General features: G+C 40.1%; 1 protein-coding gene across 1 annotated transcript; it reads left to right on the forward strand.

Moving 5' to 3' along the window:
* The first annotated feature begins 7,683 nt into the window (after positions 1–7,683).
* On the forward strand, positions 7,684–18,214 carry LOC139469714 (dehydrogenase/reductase SDR family member 11-like). The gene is made up of 7 exons (XM_071251964.1): positions 7,684–7,815; positions 12,126–12,335; positions 13,976–14,070; positions 16,457–16,586; positions 16,951–17,040; positions 17,783–17,851; positions 18,135–18,214. Exons 1-7 carry the CDS (start codon positions 7,684–7,686, stop codon positions 18,174–18,176), a joined length of 768 nt encoding a protein of 255 aa, XP_071108065.1. The 3' UTR covers positions 18,177–18,214.

An 18,214-nucleotide genomic window follows, 5' to 3' on the forward strand; every position in this document is an offset into this window, starting at 1 on the left:
TGTATATAAATGCTCCGCCTCCTCTTTATGTTCGTTTCAGCCTTTGCAATTAATAGACAGGATAAAAGTGCAAATAAACTTTATTTACGCGCCGGTCTAAGTCCCCTGTAGGAACAATGTCACTGAAGTTTTCAAAAACTATTCAAATGTGATCTTAGGGAAGATTTTGAACTTGGCCAGTGGGTGTTCTTTCTTTTCAGATACCACCTGTTGCATATAAAAAGGGGCTATCTTCTCAACCTGGACTGGGTGAATTTCACAAATTATAGACTTGGGAGTTACACTGTCTTCTTGTGTTGATAGCAGTTGGATTCTTTCTCAAGTCCGGGTGATATGGAAGCTCTTTCAGGGGGTTATGTCACGGGTGTCTCGGTATGGCAATTATTTGTTGATTGATGTCGTTACTGTCACAGTTGTATTAAGTGGTATTACTGATCTAGACCGTTCCCAGCTTCAATAGCCCATCAAGTTTCCCATCATTCCTACCTAATAAGCTCTTTGTCTCGCAAAACAATGCACCTAAGTGAAAGACACCAGGTGGGTATGCATCTTGCTATGGATGCAATTAGGTCCGACAGCTTCCCTGCATGAATGAAGAACAGGTATGAGATAGTTTGTTCCCAGTAAGATAGGTGCAGATTTATCATACTGACTGTCTTGGTCAACCAAGAACAGACAAGCAGAAGAATGATCAGGGATCATGATCAGTGTTTCAGAGTTTCAATTGAACGTCAACATAACCTTTATAAGGCAAACTTTCACCATCTGCTCATTCTGTGTGAAATTATTTCTATCTCCAGTGAACATAAGTAACCACCATGTAATGTCTCTGGGATAGTTAATACCTGTATCTAAAAAGGGCTTTTGAGAAACTCCTTTTATGCCAATCAACGTGGATACTTCCAACGAAGGCTCGTTATCTGGGACACTGCCTTGGCCTGATAGGTTTCCCCCCGTCTCCAGTTTCCTCTGTTTCTGGGCGTACTTATTCCGTCTCACGGCAACACGAACCTTGTCAAAATCGTTTATGGTACCCGACCTGTGGCCAGAAGAGTCCTTTTGTTTAATTTCGGACCAGAAAACAATGCAGAGCACAGAGCTTGACCTGTCCTGCTGACAATGAGTAAGAAACATGTCAAGCATGTCCTCACGTCTACACCCGCACATAATAGCATCTTCGTTATTTCCTTGCCTTGTATTATGAAAGGGTGCCATTAGGGCCTCACCATGCTCTGTGACGAAGGTGTGAGGCCGAATGACCAAGCCTCATAACAGTGCGCACAACATCCCTTCCCCAGCTCTCCTGACAAACTGTGTAATCTCTTCTTCAGAGAAAGATACATCAGTTGACAAACTCATAGAGCCAAACAGGACCTTAAGCAGTAAGAGCACCAGAGAAAACAAACAGGCGAGATGGTTGTTTACACTGAATGAACCCGTCAAACTCTGAGTGGGTGGATCAGAATGGGAGGGTAAAGAGCTTGCAGTAGCTCCTTGAATGGCAACCATACCAGTTATCCTGTCTCTTAGGTCAACTTCAGTCTTGCCTTCAGGTATCAACCCAAACTTTTAAGAAAGGAAGCAAGGCCTGCAGATGACAACTGATGCATCGTGCACCGGTCATACATACAATGTAAAATCAAAGCATAGTACACAAACTAAATGATGGTAAAAAAAGTAAATTGCGTGTATGTGCTAAAAAGATAGCATGTTGGATAATTTAGATGTGTATAACAATAGGAGATACAAAGATGTAAACTACATGTTGTATGTTTGAAACAACATAGACTAAAATGGAAATTATGTAGTGTGGGTTTTATTATAAATTAGTAATGTTCTAATGTGAATAAATTAGCAAACCCATAATATTCACAACTCAACAGATTCAAACCCAAATATACACAGATAGACCAGAAATATGGGGAGATAACGATATATCCTAAAACATATATAGTAAGATTATTTGTATATAATTACAAGAATCTACAATTAAACAAACATACCATTACATTATTACATTTTGCATTTACTGTATACGACTTTATCTATGCAGATATTACACAATATTTTTTTAATTTGAAGTTTACACGATATACCGCTTTTCCATTGGACGAGAGGTCGGTCACATGACCGCGAAATTGTCGTTCATAAGTGTATGAACGACGCAATTGGACGTTCATTAGTTTTTGACGAGACCGTGTCCTTGAAATGACGTAAACACCGAAATGACACTTCCACATTCCTGGGGAAACCCCTGGGAATTCCCTAGCACGAAAACATACATAAGCGTTCTTTATGAACGTTTAGACCCTTTAATCTTGAACTCAGCATTTCAGTGTATATTGAGAAATGTCAGAGAGTTTGCCTGCATGATCGCTTACGAATATCCTCGCTACGACCGAACCTAGAGTGAACAAAACGAAGAATTGCACATCCAAACTATCAAAGTATCGACTCGATCCGTGTCTACAGCAATCTATGAATTTACCATAGTGTCCAGTTTAACACATCTTTAATCACCTTTCAATGATCGACCAGGTGATCAATGATGGCTAAAACATGTAACCGCCACAGGTTCATTAACAACTTCCGAAATCTCTCCAGTCACGTTTATCGTGTCGGCAATTTTGACGTCTTGTACTTGATGTAAATGCATTACGACGAGCTGTCATTGTGACTACTGAGGTAGTTCTTAGCAGACATTTCACATCTAATGAGGATATTATTTGAATACATTTGTTGTAAAGAAACTACAGAAGTTTTCCTGAAGAGCATGTTGAGCATACATACGTGCATGTCACCTCTCGTTTTGAGGAACTATTTTATTCCGCGATACAGATGGTTGTTGTATGGCTGTCAGTTTAAAGATGAAGCCATGAGTACTAAATATTGCGTATACAGCTTGATCCTTTCAGGTACAAAATAGAGACACAAGCACGCTCCGACGTTCATACAGTTTGGAACTCACTCTATGAAGGTTCATACTCCAATGAACTCACACAAAGTGAAAGTCAATTATGAAGTACAAACATACATTTTATAGATGTTAGGGCAGAACAACCATAAGTATTAAATCATAGATACAAATCCCATTTATATGATGAAATACACACCAAAACAATATAAATATATATATAAGCTGATATTGTTACCTTATACACACACACACATACACACATAAATGTTAGCACAGAACTACAAACCCCGTCTGAGGGTCGCAGGCTCCCCACGGTGAAGCCAACAGTTATACACTGATCTATGTCTTATACCTAATAATAATATGTCACAATTAAGTAAAATGGACCAGGATACTAAAGGCAAAGAAATACAAGAGAACCCCATCCTACCTTACGTAACCACTTTACCTGGAGATCAGTAGAGATCTCGCAGATAAGTTAATTTAAAATACACAATATGTTCTGCGACTTGTACAACAAGTAAGTTTAATGTTAATACATAGTTTCAGTGCATTCCATGTAGCTAAAGACTCCTGTATGTATTTGATGGTTAATTACAACTTGTTTTGATGGCATGACAATAAGGAGTTGCATGTATGTGCATGTGGGTATTTACATAAGCATTGGACCCGTGAAGACCCGGGGTAGAATAGGTCTTCAAAAACCAATGCTTACCGTAAAAGGCAACTATGCTTGTCGTAAAAGGCGACAAACGGGATCGGGTGGTCAGGCTCGTTGACGTGATTGATGCATGTCATCGATCCCAATTGCGTGGATCGATGTACATGATGTAAATCACTGGATTGTCTGGTCCAGACACGAGACCGCCGTCATATAGCTGGAATATTGCTGAGGGCGGCGTCAAACAAAAAACAAACAAAGGAAACAAAAATCAAAACATAAGCATTGTCCCCTATTTTGTCTCTAGCAATTAATGATTACACTAATTACAATGTCTCAGTCACTTCTTACAACGCTGATAACTCGACAGGAAATGTGCACTGGGCTGTGTAGAGCGTGTCATTCGAGTGCTGATATAGGACCGTAAGTTGATGATGTTACTGACGCCTTAATGAAGTAACGTAACACTGACCAAAAGGAATCTCCATCTCGCGGTTGACCGTATTTAAGGAGACCATATATATACGAACGGGTGTGTAGGAAATATGCAACACTGTTACCGTATATAAGTCCCCATGTGAAAGTACCTCTGTGTGGGTGAACTGGTATCTTTTTGAGGACTTTTTAGAAACATCCCGCTAAAACATACAAGAAATGTCCTAACAACTTTACCAACAAACACAACACTGACAGGAGCAGGTTACTGAGAAGTAAAGCTGAGCACGCTCCTAGAGAGTTCTGGAATGTAATAAATCCCGAAAATACGAGTGACACTTCCAGCCAATGGTCTGAGGTGAATGTATTTCACGCATCAAATCACAATGATACAGATCTGCAGGATGATGTAATTCATCACAACAAATATGATATATTCGCTCTAGATAAATAATCAGTAGGTATAGAGAAAAGAAGAAGAAGAAGAAGAAGAAGAAGAAAAATAGTTTATTTAAGTGTCCAGCGGTGTATACATAACATTACATCAATTTATACAGTAGGTAAAATATATTAAGATATATATATCGCCCGGCCAGCGTGGCCCTATTAGACACTAATGTTCTTAAAAGCACTGCAAGTGCTAAAATAGTTATAGTGGACAGTGATGAATTTATTTATTAATGGTGCACAAAATACGTAATAAAAGTATATTACTCGTAAATTTATAACAAGCATTGCCATACAATGACATGTTTTATAAAACATACAGAGGCATACAATACTAGAATGGGTTTATGACACGTTGTTATATAACCTACGATACTGTTTGTATTACAGTGTTTACAAATACAATTATGTAAGGGAATTTTTGGTTTCAAGAAACGACCAAGTTCAATTTCCAGAGCGAGGGTACAACATCTAAATTTAGCAAATATACTACGATGTTCTCTGTTGGCTAAATTAGTGACATATTTGGAGGTACTTAAAGACGTTTTAACAGTCGATATGTTCTTAACTTAATACCATTTGTTAATCCTCTGTCATCCCAGAGCTGTTCCAACCATAGTTCCTTATCCTTATTGATGAGTATATTTCTAGCATGGTCGAGTCACAAGATAACAGATTAGTTATAACAGAAGTAATTGATTTCACATCGAATAATTTCTTAACTGAATTATCCCATGACTTACGAAATTTAGATGACCATCTTTGCACTATATGCATTAGCCTGTTTTCATCTGCCAAACTCAGCCCTTTCCAGAAACGTACCATCTCATTTTTTTGCTTTGTATAGTTAGATGACCATCCAATTTTCCCCCTTACAGCCAAATTAGGTGTTTTGTTGCCTACTCCCAAGAAAAAGCGGCAAGCGTTAATACAACTAAATTCTTTGGTGCCCCAAATAGCTGAACCATACGATAAAATTGGCTGAACTAAGTTATTGTATAATGTAGTGAATACATCATAATCCATGCCGCCCACCGCTTTAAACTTACTGATAATTACCCCAAGTGCCCTACTGGCTGATTTAGATATTTCTTTTGCTGTATAATTCATATCTAAGTTTTCATTAACCAAAGCCCAAGATACTTATATGAATGAACAATTTCTATATTGTCCGCACCCCAAGTAAAGTGATAGGATGACTTAACAGAGGATATGTTACGATAATGAACAATGTTTGTTTTTTTTGCTATCTATTTGAAGGCGTCATTTCTTGCACCAACTGTCGACACAGGTTAACATTGATTGTAATGACTTTTCATCGGGTGCTAAAAGAGCGATATCGTCGGCATACAATATTATACTGATTATAGAATTATCAACCTTATTCCGCATTTAAGATCATTAATTTCTTTAACTAAATCATTGATGAAAACAGAAAAAGCATAGGCGACAGACCACAACCTTGTTTTACACCGCAAAATACAGCGAAGCTGTCAGTCATTTTACCATTTATAAAAACCCGAGAGCTGTTATTTTCATATAGCGTTTTAACTGATCGGAGGAACTCTCCGTTTACTCACAATCTATGTAATTTATACCAAAGACAGTCGCGGCTCACACGATCAAAGGCTTACATGGCGTCGATATAACAGACGTAAGTTGGGAGTGTAACAGATTTACGGTTTTTGATAATGGAGAAAAAAGTATAAATGTGTTCCGTTGTACTTCTTTTACTGCGGAAGCCGTTTTGCTCTTCTGCCAAAATATCATTTAATTCCAACCATCTAGAAAAAAGAGTATTTAAAATATCTGCGTATAACTTACATGGTATTGATATTAAAGAAATTCCGCGGTACCCTAATGGGTCACGTTGGTCGGTATCAGCTTTTTTGATAGGATACATTAAGCTATGACGCCAAATATTAGGGCAAACATTGTTGTTAAAACAATATGAGAATATACGCAATAATACATCGATACAGTAGTTATTTTTTAATGCCTCGGCAGGTATAAAATCTAACCCAGAAGCCTTACCACATTTAGCACGATTAATTTCATGTAGGACCTCCTCTATAGATCTTTAAGAGAACGATTATCTTATAGACTCCCTTGGTACTGTAGCGCCACTGTATGTTGACTTGTTTAATCCTGTCGTTTCGACTGGCAACGTACCCAAACCATAGGTAACATGCATTATTAAACCAACATAAAAGAACAAAGGGGATTTACTAAACCCCAAATCTTAAGGCCAATTACTTTTTTAAGCTGTCTTGGAAAGTTATTTACTGGTATAGGTAACATAAGATTAAAACAATTCCTAGATATCACATCTCAAGCAGGATTTCGCAAAGGTTTTTCTGCTATTGACCAAAATGTATTATACATATGAAGGTGCACAGTTTGAAAAATGCTAAAAGAAAATTATACAGTGCTCTCATAGATGTTTCTAAAGCATGTGACGGTGTTTGGAGGGTTTGGGTTTCAGAGGGCAGATCATGGTATAGAGGGCAGATCATGGTATAGAGGGAAGATTCCTCACCCTCGTAAACATGTGAAGAAATATAAAGTCATATGTAAAGTTTAACAGAAATTTCAGACTTCTTCCACTCCGGTGTCTGTGAGGGGGAAAATGTATCACCCCTTCTCTTTTCAATATTTCTGAATGATTTGGAATCCCATCTGGTTTCTCGGGAAAGCAAAATGTCTAATACGTTTTGGGGGGTTGAACCCCATCGGATTGAGGCAACCAATCGCCAGCACACAAATCAGCGATCAAACCCAATCAGCCACCGAGGCTTCCACAACAATGGTAGTCCGACAACTAGTCGCCCAGATCACGTACTGCGTGTGCCCCTTTCATCAGCATCAATTGAAAACCATGAATACACAATGTCACTTAGAAAGTAGTCAAATATAACAAATGTTACATTTGGGATAGCATTTCTTAGTGAAGTACACATTTTGTACTACCAGTTGTCGGGCTTCCATTTCACCGAAAAGACGCAGGTGTCACTGATAATAACAGGTTGGTTAGTCTGTTCCGTACCGGTCATTAACAGACCACCGACTTTCAGCTCTCCGGGCAGACACTCTATCCACTACGCCACAGAGGCAGTCTCTGACAGTAAGGTGCAGATGCGCACACCGATGCGTGAAGCTGAAACATCCCTTCATAAAAGGCTAGGGACAGGTTGCTGCAGTCGTCAGCCATCACACTCAGACCATGGAGCGGTGGTCGGGACGTGTAGCTCTCGTGACAGGAGCCTCGGCCGGTATTGGGGCTGGGCTGGTCAAGGCACTGGTCAAGCATGGCATGAAGGTGGTGGGGTGTGCAAGGAATGTCGACAAAATACAGGTGAGGATGTCGCTTAAAGTTGTTTATTCCAGAAGTAATACTATTGATTTCTCATACGTAAAAAATACAGTTGAAAAGATGGCACATGTGTCAGCAGGAGAGCTGTGATTGAGATGTATGCCTGTGTATTGTGCACTGTAAAAATTCACGTACCTTTTTTATGCGTATTTTATGAATAAAGGGTACCACCAGTGGGGCAGGACATGCTTCCTATGTTCGCGAACACCTGGTGTCATCACATATTTTCAGTGGTCTATTCATTTAAATCTGATCTGTCTCGGTAGATTATCTAGACTGGTTATTCACTTCCATTGGCACCTCATATAGTTTATTACTATTTACCAATAGCTGTTTCGAAAATACAAGATATTTTGTTCAGCTACAGCCTCAAAACCAGGCATATTTTGCAGCATAAATATCTTTTTAAGCATTTTCTGGGACAATTTATTTTCAAAAACTCTCTTTCGTATTATTAACTATGGTAGCATGAAACAATCGGGTGTTCTTTAAGTTTCTTTCAAGTAGTATATACGTACAGAGCCGCTATGTGGGAGATGTTGTTGGAAAACCTGTTTTAACTGGTCACACATTTCTGTACAAATATTATATATCGGGATATTTATGCGCTTTCAAGGATATTATACTGTTTTAAGACAAGAGAACCCGATTCCGTCTGAAACGGAAGGTTTACGGAAGGTTTACGGTTGTTTAGTATCGATTTACTAAATTGTTATACACATGAAATAGAGATTATTATACAAGCATGTGTGTGTCCTACTTATTTTACGGAAGGAGTGACAGAATTCTTGTATTTCCCGAGCGTGAGCAATACCTGAATTCTTACATGAGTATTGTAATATCAGCATGACACTCACGCGAGTGTAAATAATTCTTTACTACCCATTATTTTGAACTCTCCTTCAGAAAAATGCAGTGATTATGACTGTCGACACTAACAACCCTCAGCTCTGACGTCATTTCTTGTTTGAGATAATCATTGTGTCAACAATGCCGTCCGAAAACGTAAACAATTCGGGTTGTTCCCATTTCGCCTGAAGAGCACGTATTACTAAGATGTCCTAACTATGAAACCGAAAGATAAGAACTGTTAAGAAAATGTTGCGATGTAGAAGATTCATGGTTTTACTTTTATATGCGTTGTAGTTTATGTACCTTTTATTTATATTTTAATATGCTCTTTTTATGAACAGTCTCTCGTAACACTGTATAGGGTGGCTCGTTACATTTTATACTTGTATACTTTTACATAGGATATGTATTTGAGATATATTTTTTTGTATTTTATAAGTATGTATAAATCATTGTAATGAGGTGAGACCATAATAAACTGTCTGTCTGTCTGTCTGTCTGTCTATCATGGTCTGGTGACTGTTATTTCATGCATGAGTACTAAGTTTACCCCCTTCAGATACAGACAATTCACAATTCAGTGAAATGATATGCGCATTCGTGGATATAAGATTTTTATGTTCTTGTTGTTGTTTAACGTCGCACTCAGCAATTTTCAAGCTAAATGACGCGGTCTGTAAATAATCAGGTGTCGTCCAGGCAATCCAGTGATTGACATCAATTTTGATCAACGCCATCGGGATACGATGACAATCATGCAACCACAAGTCAGCGCGCCTGACCACCTGATCCCTTAGTCGCCATTTGCGACAAGCATGGGTTGCTGAAAAATTTTTTAACCCAGATCTTCACGGGTATTTGCTATGGTGGTTCCAGGCTAGATGGGTCCCCAGTTACGTCTTGTGCGAGGCGACCAAATGGATCAGGTTGTCAGGTTCCTCAGTGACATGGTTGATATGTTGTCACCGTACCTTGACGTCGTGGGACAATGCTCATAATACCAATCACTGGTTAGTCTGGTCCGGCCGCCATCAATAAGGACGATTTTGTGAAGACATTTGCAAAAACTGCATTTTTATTGTTAAATATGGACGAAAGGGTTCACAGTTCACACCGATCACTTGGTAATAGATTACTGTTTTACTAAAGTGTTTTTTCATGTTGGATGCGTGGAAATCGAGCTTTGAAGTTTTTCATGTATTCTTGCGCATGTCACGATGTGTAACAAAATCAGAACTTGTGCCGCAAACATGACGAAAGTAACGCAAACTATTAGCGATTTTGTAATTGTTTTTCTTTTTGCATTCATCGTATTATATGTCAAATCTCGTTAGAGCGTCTACCCAGAGAGCGGAAGGTTGGTGGTCCGATCTCCTAAACGCGTCATACCAGATTAAGTTCAAACATGGTACTTGTTACCCTGCGTGGCGCCCCGCATTGTCGGGATAAAACAAGGAATAGTCCGCTCGGAGTCAGTATCTCAGTGTATCTCAGTGGGATAGAACTGAAGCCCGGACGAGTATAAGTAGCCACATGCCATGTTCGCATGCTATTTATGAGTGCAATAATCCTGAATGTGACGTTAAACCACATTTCACCTCGCCTCACAAATCCTGTATGAAATTTAAGGAAGAGAATTTATGGATGTCAACTTCTATATTATGAGGAACACAACGTTTCGGAGTATATGCTTACTCCATCATCAGGTGAATGAATGCTATGAGGCAGAGAGCATATGTATGTAAAAGTAAGAGCAACAAAAGTAATAAGACAACAAAAGGTGGAAACTAAACAAGGGAAGCCAAATGATAATTGGCGCTGATCGGTGATTAGCAATAGACAACGGAAGCCAACACTTCACAGTAATCAGCGCTGATACTTATGGAAAACTGAAACCCAGAACACAGTTATAACTGATTGGTAATTGGCAATGACCAATGGGCAACCGCGAGGCCCGGGGTAATTAGCACTGATAGGTGAATGAATGGCCATAGCAAAGGGCAAATTGAAGCCAGCTAGGCAAATAGCCCCGACAAAGATCAATGGAATAAGTACCAAGCACTAGGCAGATAGGCGCCCTGGTCACGGTTCATGGCTGGCTGGTGTCTCCTGATGTCAATGGCTTCTTGTAGTTTCCTTTGTCGCCAGTTGTTGTTGGTGGTAGACAGGACTTTGGTGGCTTCCCACATGTTGTTATGGTCTTGGTTCTTGAGGATGGGTTCTGAAATAGCGGATTTCAGCTCTAGTTTGTTGACAGAGGTTTCATGGTCTTTGAGTCAGGGGTCTGAGGGTTTGTCCAATGTACTGGTGGCCACAGTTGCAGGGGATCTGGTATACACATCCTCGGGGTTGGGACTTGCGCTGCTAGTGCCTCTGCCATTGGGTTGTAGGTGACATCTTTGTTGGCTTTGTTCTTCATGAGGCGGGAAATCTGATGAGTGACTGGGCCTTGGTAGAGTATGGTGATTCTGATGGGCGACGGGGCAGGTTTGGGTCTGGGATTGGAGTTCTTGAGGGTCTTGTGGATGGTGTTGGAGACTAGGTGGGCAGGGTAACTGCCGATGAACGGGAAGGTTTTCTTGAGATGGTCAAGAGGGCATCAGTGTGTAAAAAAAGGATTTAGCACGTCGGCTGATGGTGGCGATGATGACGATGATGGCTTGTTATATCTGTGTGTGGTGTGTGTGTGTGTTTGTGGTGTGTGTCTGTGTGTGTGGAAGGAATTGTATTGGATGTACTGGTCTGTGTGTAGGCTTGCGGTACACTGAGGTCCTAAGTCCATCATCTGTGGTCTGGAGGAACACGCCTGGGAATGGAAGGTGTTGACTGGTTTCGGTCTCCATGGTGAACTGGATTCTCTGGTGCTGGGCGTTGAGATGTTTCAGGAGCTCTGTGGGGTCGTTCTGGTGGGCTGTGGTAGTGAATGTGTCGTCTACTTTCCGGTACCAGCAGAGAGGTTGGAATGATGCTGTGGAGGGGGCTGATTCTTCAAAGGATGTCAGATTTCCCGCCTCATAAAGGACATAGATAACACCTTTTCTTGCAGCAAGTCCATCAAAACCCATCTGCAAGCCAGTGGCAGAGGTACAAGCAGTGTGCGTCCTAACCCCCAAGGATGTTAAGTTTCCACCTTTTGTTATCTTATTACTTTTCTTGTTCTTACATGTAAAACTATGAACTTATAGCATTCATTCACCTGATGTTGGAGTAAGCATATACTCTGAAAGGTTGTGTCCCTCATAATAAAGAAGTTGCCATCCATAATTTCTCTTTCTTATGTGTATCACTTTTAAATGCCTTTCAAAGACTTGTATGAAATTGCTCCGCTTTGCTTTACGATTTTATACAATTTGTGACATGTTTACTCCTTTGAATGCCAAAACAACAAAACAACAACAACAAAACAATCCTAAAGTACATGCCATCTTCCTCCCCCTCAGAAACTAGCTGATGAGTTGAAGGATGAACCTGGCACGGTCAAGGCAGTGCGTTGTGACGTATCCAAGGAAGAAGATGTCCTGGCGATGTTCCAGATGATCAGAGCTGACCCTGACCTTGGCGGGGTGGACGTGTGCATCAACAACGCAGGTCTGGCCCACAACGAACCCCTGTTGACAGGAAGCACTCCCCTGTGGAGAGAAATGGTGGATGTAGGTTTACCCTTGTACAAATTCCTAGGTTCATATGAAGCAAAATAATCCAAAGAAAACCAGGCCTGACTGCTGCAAACCAACAAAGATAATTGGGGCAGGAGGAATGTTTTGTGTCCCACGAGATGCCAATGTGACGAATTCTTTATCCTACCAGTTACTTTGAAGCTGTTCATCGATCAGACAAATATTGAAAATAACATTTGCTCTGGTTTCGTTGGTTCTGACTAAGTAGAAACTTAGTTCTCTCTATTTAAATGTGATTCGTTCTTGCATCAGTGTTTTTGAAGCCCCGTATTTGATGACTGGCAGCCGAATCTTATGCAATGTTTATTTTGTTATGCCCCGCCCAACGAAGTTGGCGGGGGATATAGAAACGGGCTCCGTCCGTCCGTCACGTTTCGTTTCCGGAGCATAACTAAGATACCGTTAAATATTTTTTCATGAAACTTTTCATGTCTGTCAGGTACATGCTCAACTGGTGCCTTTTGCTATTTAGAAATTTAAGAAATCTTTATTCTTTACGTTTCCATGGCAACAAGACGGACCTAGGTTCTGTGAGGGTAGGGTTCGTTTCCGGAGCATAACTCATAAACCGTTTAATATGTTTTACTTAAACTTTGCAGGTCTGTCAGGTACATGCTCAATTCGTGCCTTTTACTATCTATAAATTTTAGAAATTTAATTTTTCTTACTATTCCATGGCAACAAGTTCAACAAGTTGAATTCTTCTTTTAAATGCCAAAAAAACCCTGTTTAAGTCTTTGAGGTATCTCCCACAGTAGGGGAGCCTGTGCATGCCTTCCATCAAGTTGTCAGTATGTGCCTCAATAATGATTGAGGGTAACTTCGTTTAATGACTTCATTATTAAATCCATCATCCCTACTTCTGATTATGAGAGAGATGAGTGTGCGATAAGATGCCATACTTCTCTATGAAACTTTTCAGCACATGTTGATATGAAGACTTTTGTGCTGTAGGGTTTTAACATTCACATTTATAATATTGTCTTGTTTTATTTTTCACTTTATCATATCATATGGTATGACCATATTGTTTAAAAGCCACAACATAACATGTGTGTGGCACTCGTGGCAGCCTACTTCCTCGCAGTGAGTGCCGGTAACATGACTTGTAATGTTTTTTCTCTCTCCCGCCCTAATGAATTCAGTAGTAAATGTAATAACTGATTTTGTGGAGAAGGTTTCATTTGTTCCTTGAACTTCAAAGAAATTGTGTTTTGCAGTGTTTTATTTTGTTTCTTCAGGATATTTTGCATTACATCAAGTAGATGCTCCCCTGCTGCCTTTTACACCTCACAAAATTTTGAATATTTTCAAATGTATGTTTGTGTGATCAAATTTCACTATTGTTGACATAATATACACTTCATTTGCTGGGCAGGAGACTTGGCTACGTTAGTGGAAAACTCTTCTTCTTTTTTTTTTACAATTTCCATGACAACAAGTTCCACCTCGGTTTAAAAAGATTAGGGTTTGTTTAGATTTAATTATGTCATACATTCTGCAACAGGGGCGGGGGATATAGCCACGTTAGTGGCAAACTCTTGGTCTTTTGTGTGTGTGTGTGTGTGTGTGTGTGTGTGTGTGTGTGTGATTAACTCCCATTTCTACCTCAGGTGAATATCCTCGGCGTATGTGTGTGCACCAGGGAGGCTTTCAAGTCCATGCAGAAGAGGAAGGTTGATGATGGGCATATCATCTTTCTCAACAGGTACATCAATTAGAGCATTTAGTGTATTTAGCTCGTGGTTAATGGAATCAGTTTCATCTGGTAAATATATGCAACCTTGATCAGTTGATTGTTCCTTGTTATATTCTATTTCGGTGGTGGTATGCAGAGTTGTTTTTGGTTTCTGGATGACTTGAACAAACTTTCAATATTTTAATTCCAAAACTGTCAAACCTTACCAAACTTTGACTTTTTACAACATTTACAATACAAATATCCTCTTTTGTTATCTAGTAAAATGATACATCACACACTATCCTAGATGACACAATCACAATATGTTCTAGGTTCTACAATGCAATCTACTTTCATAAAGTGTAATCCAATGCTTTCTCATGCAATGCATTGTGCTATTATGCGATTATGCGATGTTCCATAATGCAGTCCAATACGTCCATATCTGGACAAATTCATGGAAAGGATGCCATTCGTCACATGGAAATGTGGGAATAAGCTCTCACTCGAGACAGCTGAAATGAGAATTTTCGGTTCAACTGGACAGACCCTCATTAAAAATATTCGTCAAGGCAAGAGAATAACCAGTCTCAATTATCTATTGGACGTAAAAAGGCAAAGTAGCGGCGAATGGTAACGGCCAAAGGAGTCGGCTAGTCAAAAATACGTCGTAGGTGAGAAGTGCGTTTGTCAAATATCGCGCGTTGCTTGTTTGAAACAGGTTGGACACGATTTAAACAGATCTTATTCAAGAGTGAGTGGGAGGAAAGCTCAAAGTGATTCAGGTCTTGTAATCGATTGTAATAATGGGATAATGTACAGCAAAAGGAAAATAGCTATGGTTTCCAGCCTGTAATGATTATAGTTTGTTTTTATGTTTATTGGTTGTTAAACGCTGCACGCTGCACAATATTCCAGCGGTCTATAAATAATCGACTCTGGACCAGACAATCCAGTGATGGACATCATGAGCATCGATCCACGCAATTGGGATTCGATGACATGCATCAACCAAGTCAGCATGTCTGACCACCCGATCCCATGAGTCGCCTCTAAAGACAAGCCTAGTTGCCTTTTACAGCAAGCATGGGTTGCTGGAGACCTGTTCTACCCCCTGTATTGCTTAAGTAGATTAACAGGATATCAAGAAACGTCCACCAAATTGCCACTGTGTCTTGGTGACATCTTACGCCATGTGACCTCGTGTTTCTAGCCTGCCCGAACACAGAGTGATAAGACCATGTGTTGTTGACATCTCATGCCATGTGTTCTCCCTTGATTGTGATATCTCATGCCCTGTGTAGCCAAGCTTGTCACTGCGATTGTCACTATCGTGGCTACAGCCATGGTTGAAGTTGAACTCCCAGCCGACTGACCGTTGTGTCTAAAAATAATTGATGACTGCCGAGACGCCGAATACCCTACCCCTGCTAAATTATTTTCTTTGTTTGTCAATTTGAATTCTGTTTCGTTACGACTATCATGTAATTGTTATAGTAAGAATGTAAGGCGGTAGTTCATTCGGAAATATGGTCAGTCGTGAACCTTTTCACAATTCACTTTGACAACATTCCCAAAGACATAAACAAAAGTATAAACGTTACTACATTTAGGGCTAGAGGGCAAATGTCAAGATTCTTATAATTGCTGCGCCCACACTGGCGGTAGCGATGTTACCATGAGTGTAAGGAAGGTGTCACGCGCTGGGAAGGAGCTTGGGTTCTAGCCTGTGATATACATGTGATACGACCACGTGTTTGTGATATCATCTGCCATGTGTCCTCGTTGTTCCAGTCTGTCCGGACACACAGTGATACGAACACGTATTTGTGATATCATTAGTATGGTTAGTATGGGGTAGTAAATTGCCTACACCGCTGTTGTCTTTAGCTTTGTGGAGCAGCTGAATTGCAGCCTTTTGCCTTTTGCTTTGCCAGCTGTCTTTAGAAAGTAAACTCGTTTGAAAACTAAGAGCTTTATATGGATGGCTATTTCACGACATGACTCATTTGTCATATTTCGAATTTCATTTTGATTTTAACATCACCAAACTTCATGCACAAGTTGCCCATTTACCAAACATCATTGAATAGAGTACGTGGGTATTAGTTAATTCATGTATCTTTCTCCTCCTCATTTCGGGCACACAGTGATACGACCACGTGTTTGTGATATCATCTGCCATGTGTCCTCGTTGTTCTAGTCTGTCCGGACACACAGTGATATGACCACGTGTTTGTGATATCATCTGCCATGTGTCCTCGTTGTTCTAGTCTGTCCGGACACACAGTGATATGACCACGTGTTTGTGATATCATCTGCCATGTGTCCTCGTTGTTCTAGTCTGTCCGGACACACAGTGATATGACCACGTGTTTGTGATATCATCTGCCATGTGTCCTCGTTGTTCTAGTCTGTCCGGACACAGAGTGATGCCACTGCGTGCAATGCATTTCTATTCTGCTACAAAGTTTGCCGTCACTGGGTTGTGTGAAGGACTCCGAAAAGAGCTCAGAGAGATGAAAAGCGGGATCCGTGTTACGGTAACATCTTACACCTTAACTCTTTCTCTTTAGCACAAGAGAACACTCACTGTGACGACTGGGGCGGGATTGTTCATCCCCTTGTGCCAGAGGGAAGATTTATTAATGGTATATATACGTGTTTTGCAGAATCAATACATAGTTATGTATACAAAGGGACATTACTCCAGACCAATGCTTTGTTATTTAAAAATATAATATTAACATTTTTATCCCGATGTGTTTGCTTGAAACTCAACGTTCTGTGTAAAGCCTGCGTAACACGAAGACCGAGCTTCCACTGAACAGAGATATAGTGGAAAAGATTTCTAAGTTCTGTTTTAGGTACAACCTGGTTGACTTACTCATAATTCTTGTCTTCCAGTCGATCTGTCCTCGTTTGGTGAAGACAGAGTTCTTCACTCGAATGTACAAGGATAACGAAAAGTCCAACGCCGGTTTTAGTCAGTCTCTGGTAAGTGTTGGATGGTTAAGATTTGTTCTCGCCCACTAGGACACCTTGGTGTCATATCTTATGTGTAAATATAGTTCGATGTTATCCGGCCTTTTGCTAAATATAATACCGTGTCCTTTTTTTCTGTGCCCACACATGAGTGAAACTTTGTATTGTCGACAACCTCAAAAGCTAAGTGGTCCTTCAGTTATGCAGAACATTAATGACATTTGGCTAATGGTTTGTGCATTGTGGTCTCAAAACTGAATAGCGCTTTACTATTTTTGCATAAACATTAGGACACATTCACAATTATGTGAATATTGCCAAAATATTATGGCAATGTGTCCTCCGTTTCTACAGAAGTTCTGGCTTGAATATGACATGTGGCTAGTGTGGGGTAGTAAATTGCCTACAACACTGTTGTCTTTAGCTTTGTGGAGCAGCTGAATTGCAGCCTTTTGCCTTTTGCTTTGCCAGCTGTCTTTAGAAAGTAAACTCGTTTTGAAAACTAAGAGCTTTATATGGATGGCTATTTCACGACATGACCCATTTGTCATATTTCGAATTTCATTTTGATTTTAACATCACCAAACTTCATGCACAAGTTGCCCATTTACCAAACATCATTGAATAGAGTACGTGGGTATTAGTTCATTCATGTATCTTTCTCCTCCCATATAAAATATGCCAAAAAGAACAGTCATAGAGAAATAGTTTCATGGTGAAGCTTCTGTGTGTATAGTCACCTTCATCTCTCCAGCAGCCTCTCCAGACGGAAGACGTCGTCAGCACAATTGTATTTGCCCTGCAGTCGCCAGAACACATGGAGGTGAGTCACATGCTTCCTCTGACAAAGGTGACTATGCTTGTCGTAAGAGGCGACTAACAGGATCGGGTGGTCAGCCTCGCTGACTTGGTTGATGCATGTTATGGTATCCCAATTGCGTGGATCGATGCAATGATGTCAGTTACTGGATTGTCTGGTCCATACTCGATTTTTTTTTACAGATCGCCGTTATATAGTTGGAATAATACAATACAATACAACAACCCTCTGCCAAAATTCGGCCTGTGACAAACGGTTAAAATATTAATTATGAATTTATTTCCAGATTTTAGACCTTCTGGTGAAACCTACTTCTGAAGCCATTTAGCTGGACGAAGAATATAAAGTACAAGATATCAGAGAACG

The sequence above is a fragment of the Haliotis cracherodii genome, unplaced genomic scaffold (genome assembly GCF_022045235.1).
Source record: "Haliotis cracherodii isolate W230 unplaced genomic scaffold, xgHalCrac1.p SCAF_2, whole genome shotgun sequence".
Taxonomy (NCBI): Eukaryota; Metazoa; Mollusca; class Gastropoda; order Lepetellida; family Haliotidae; genus Haliotis; species Haliotis cracherodii.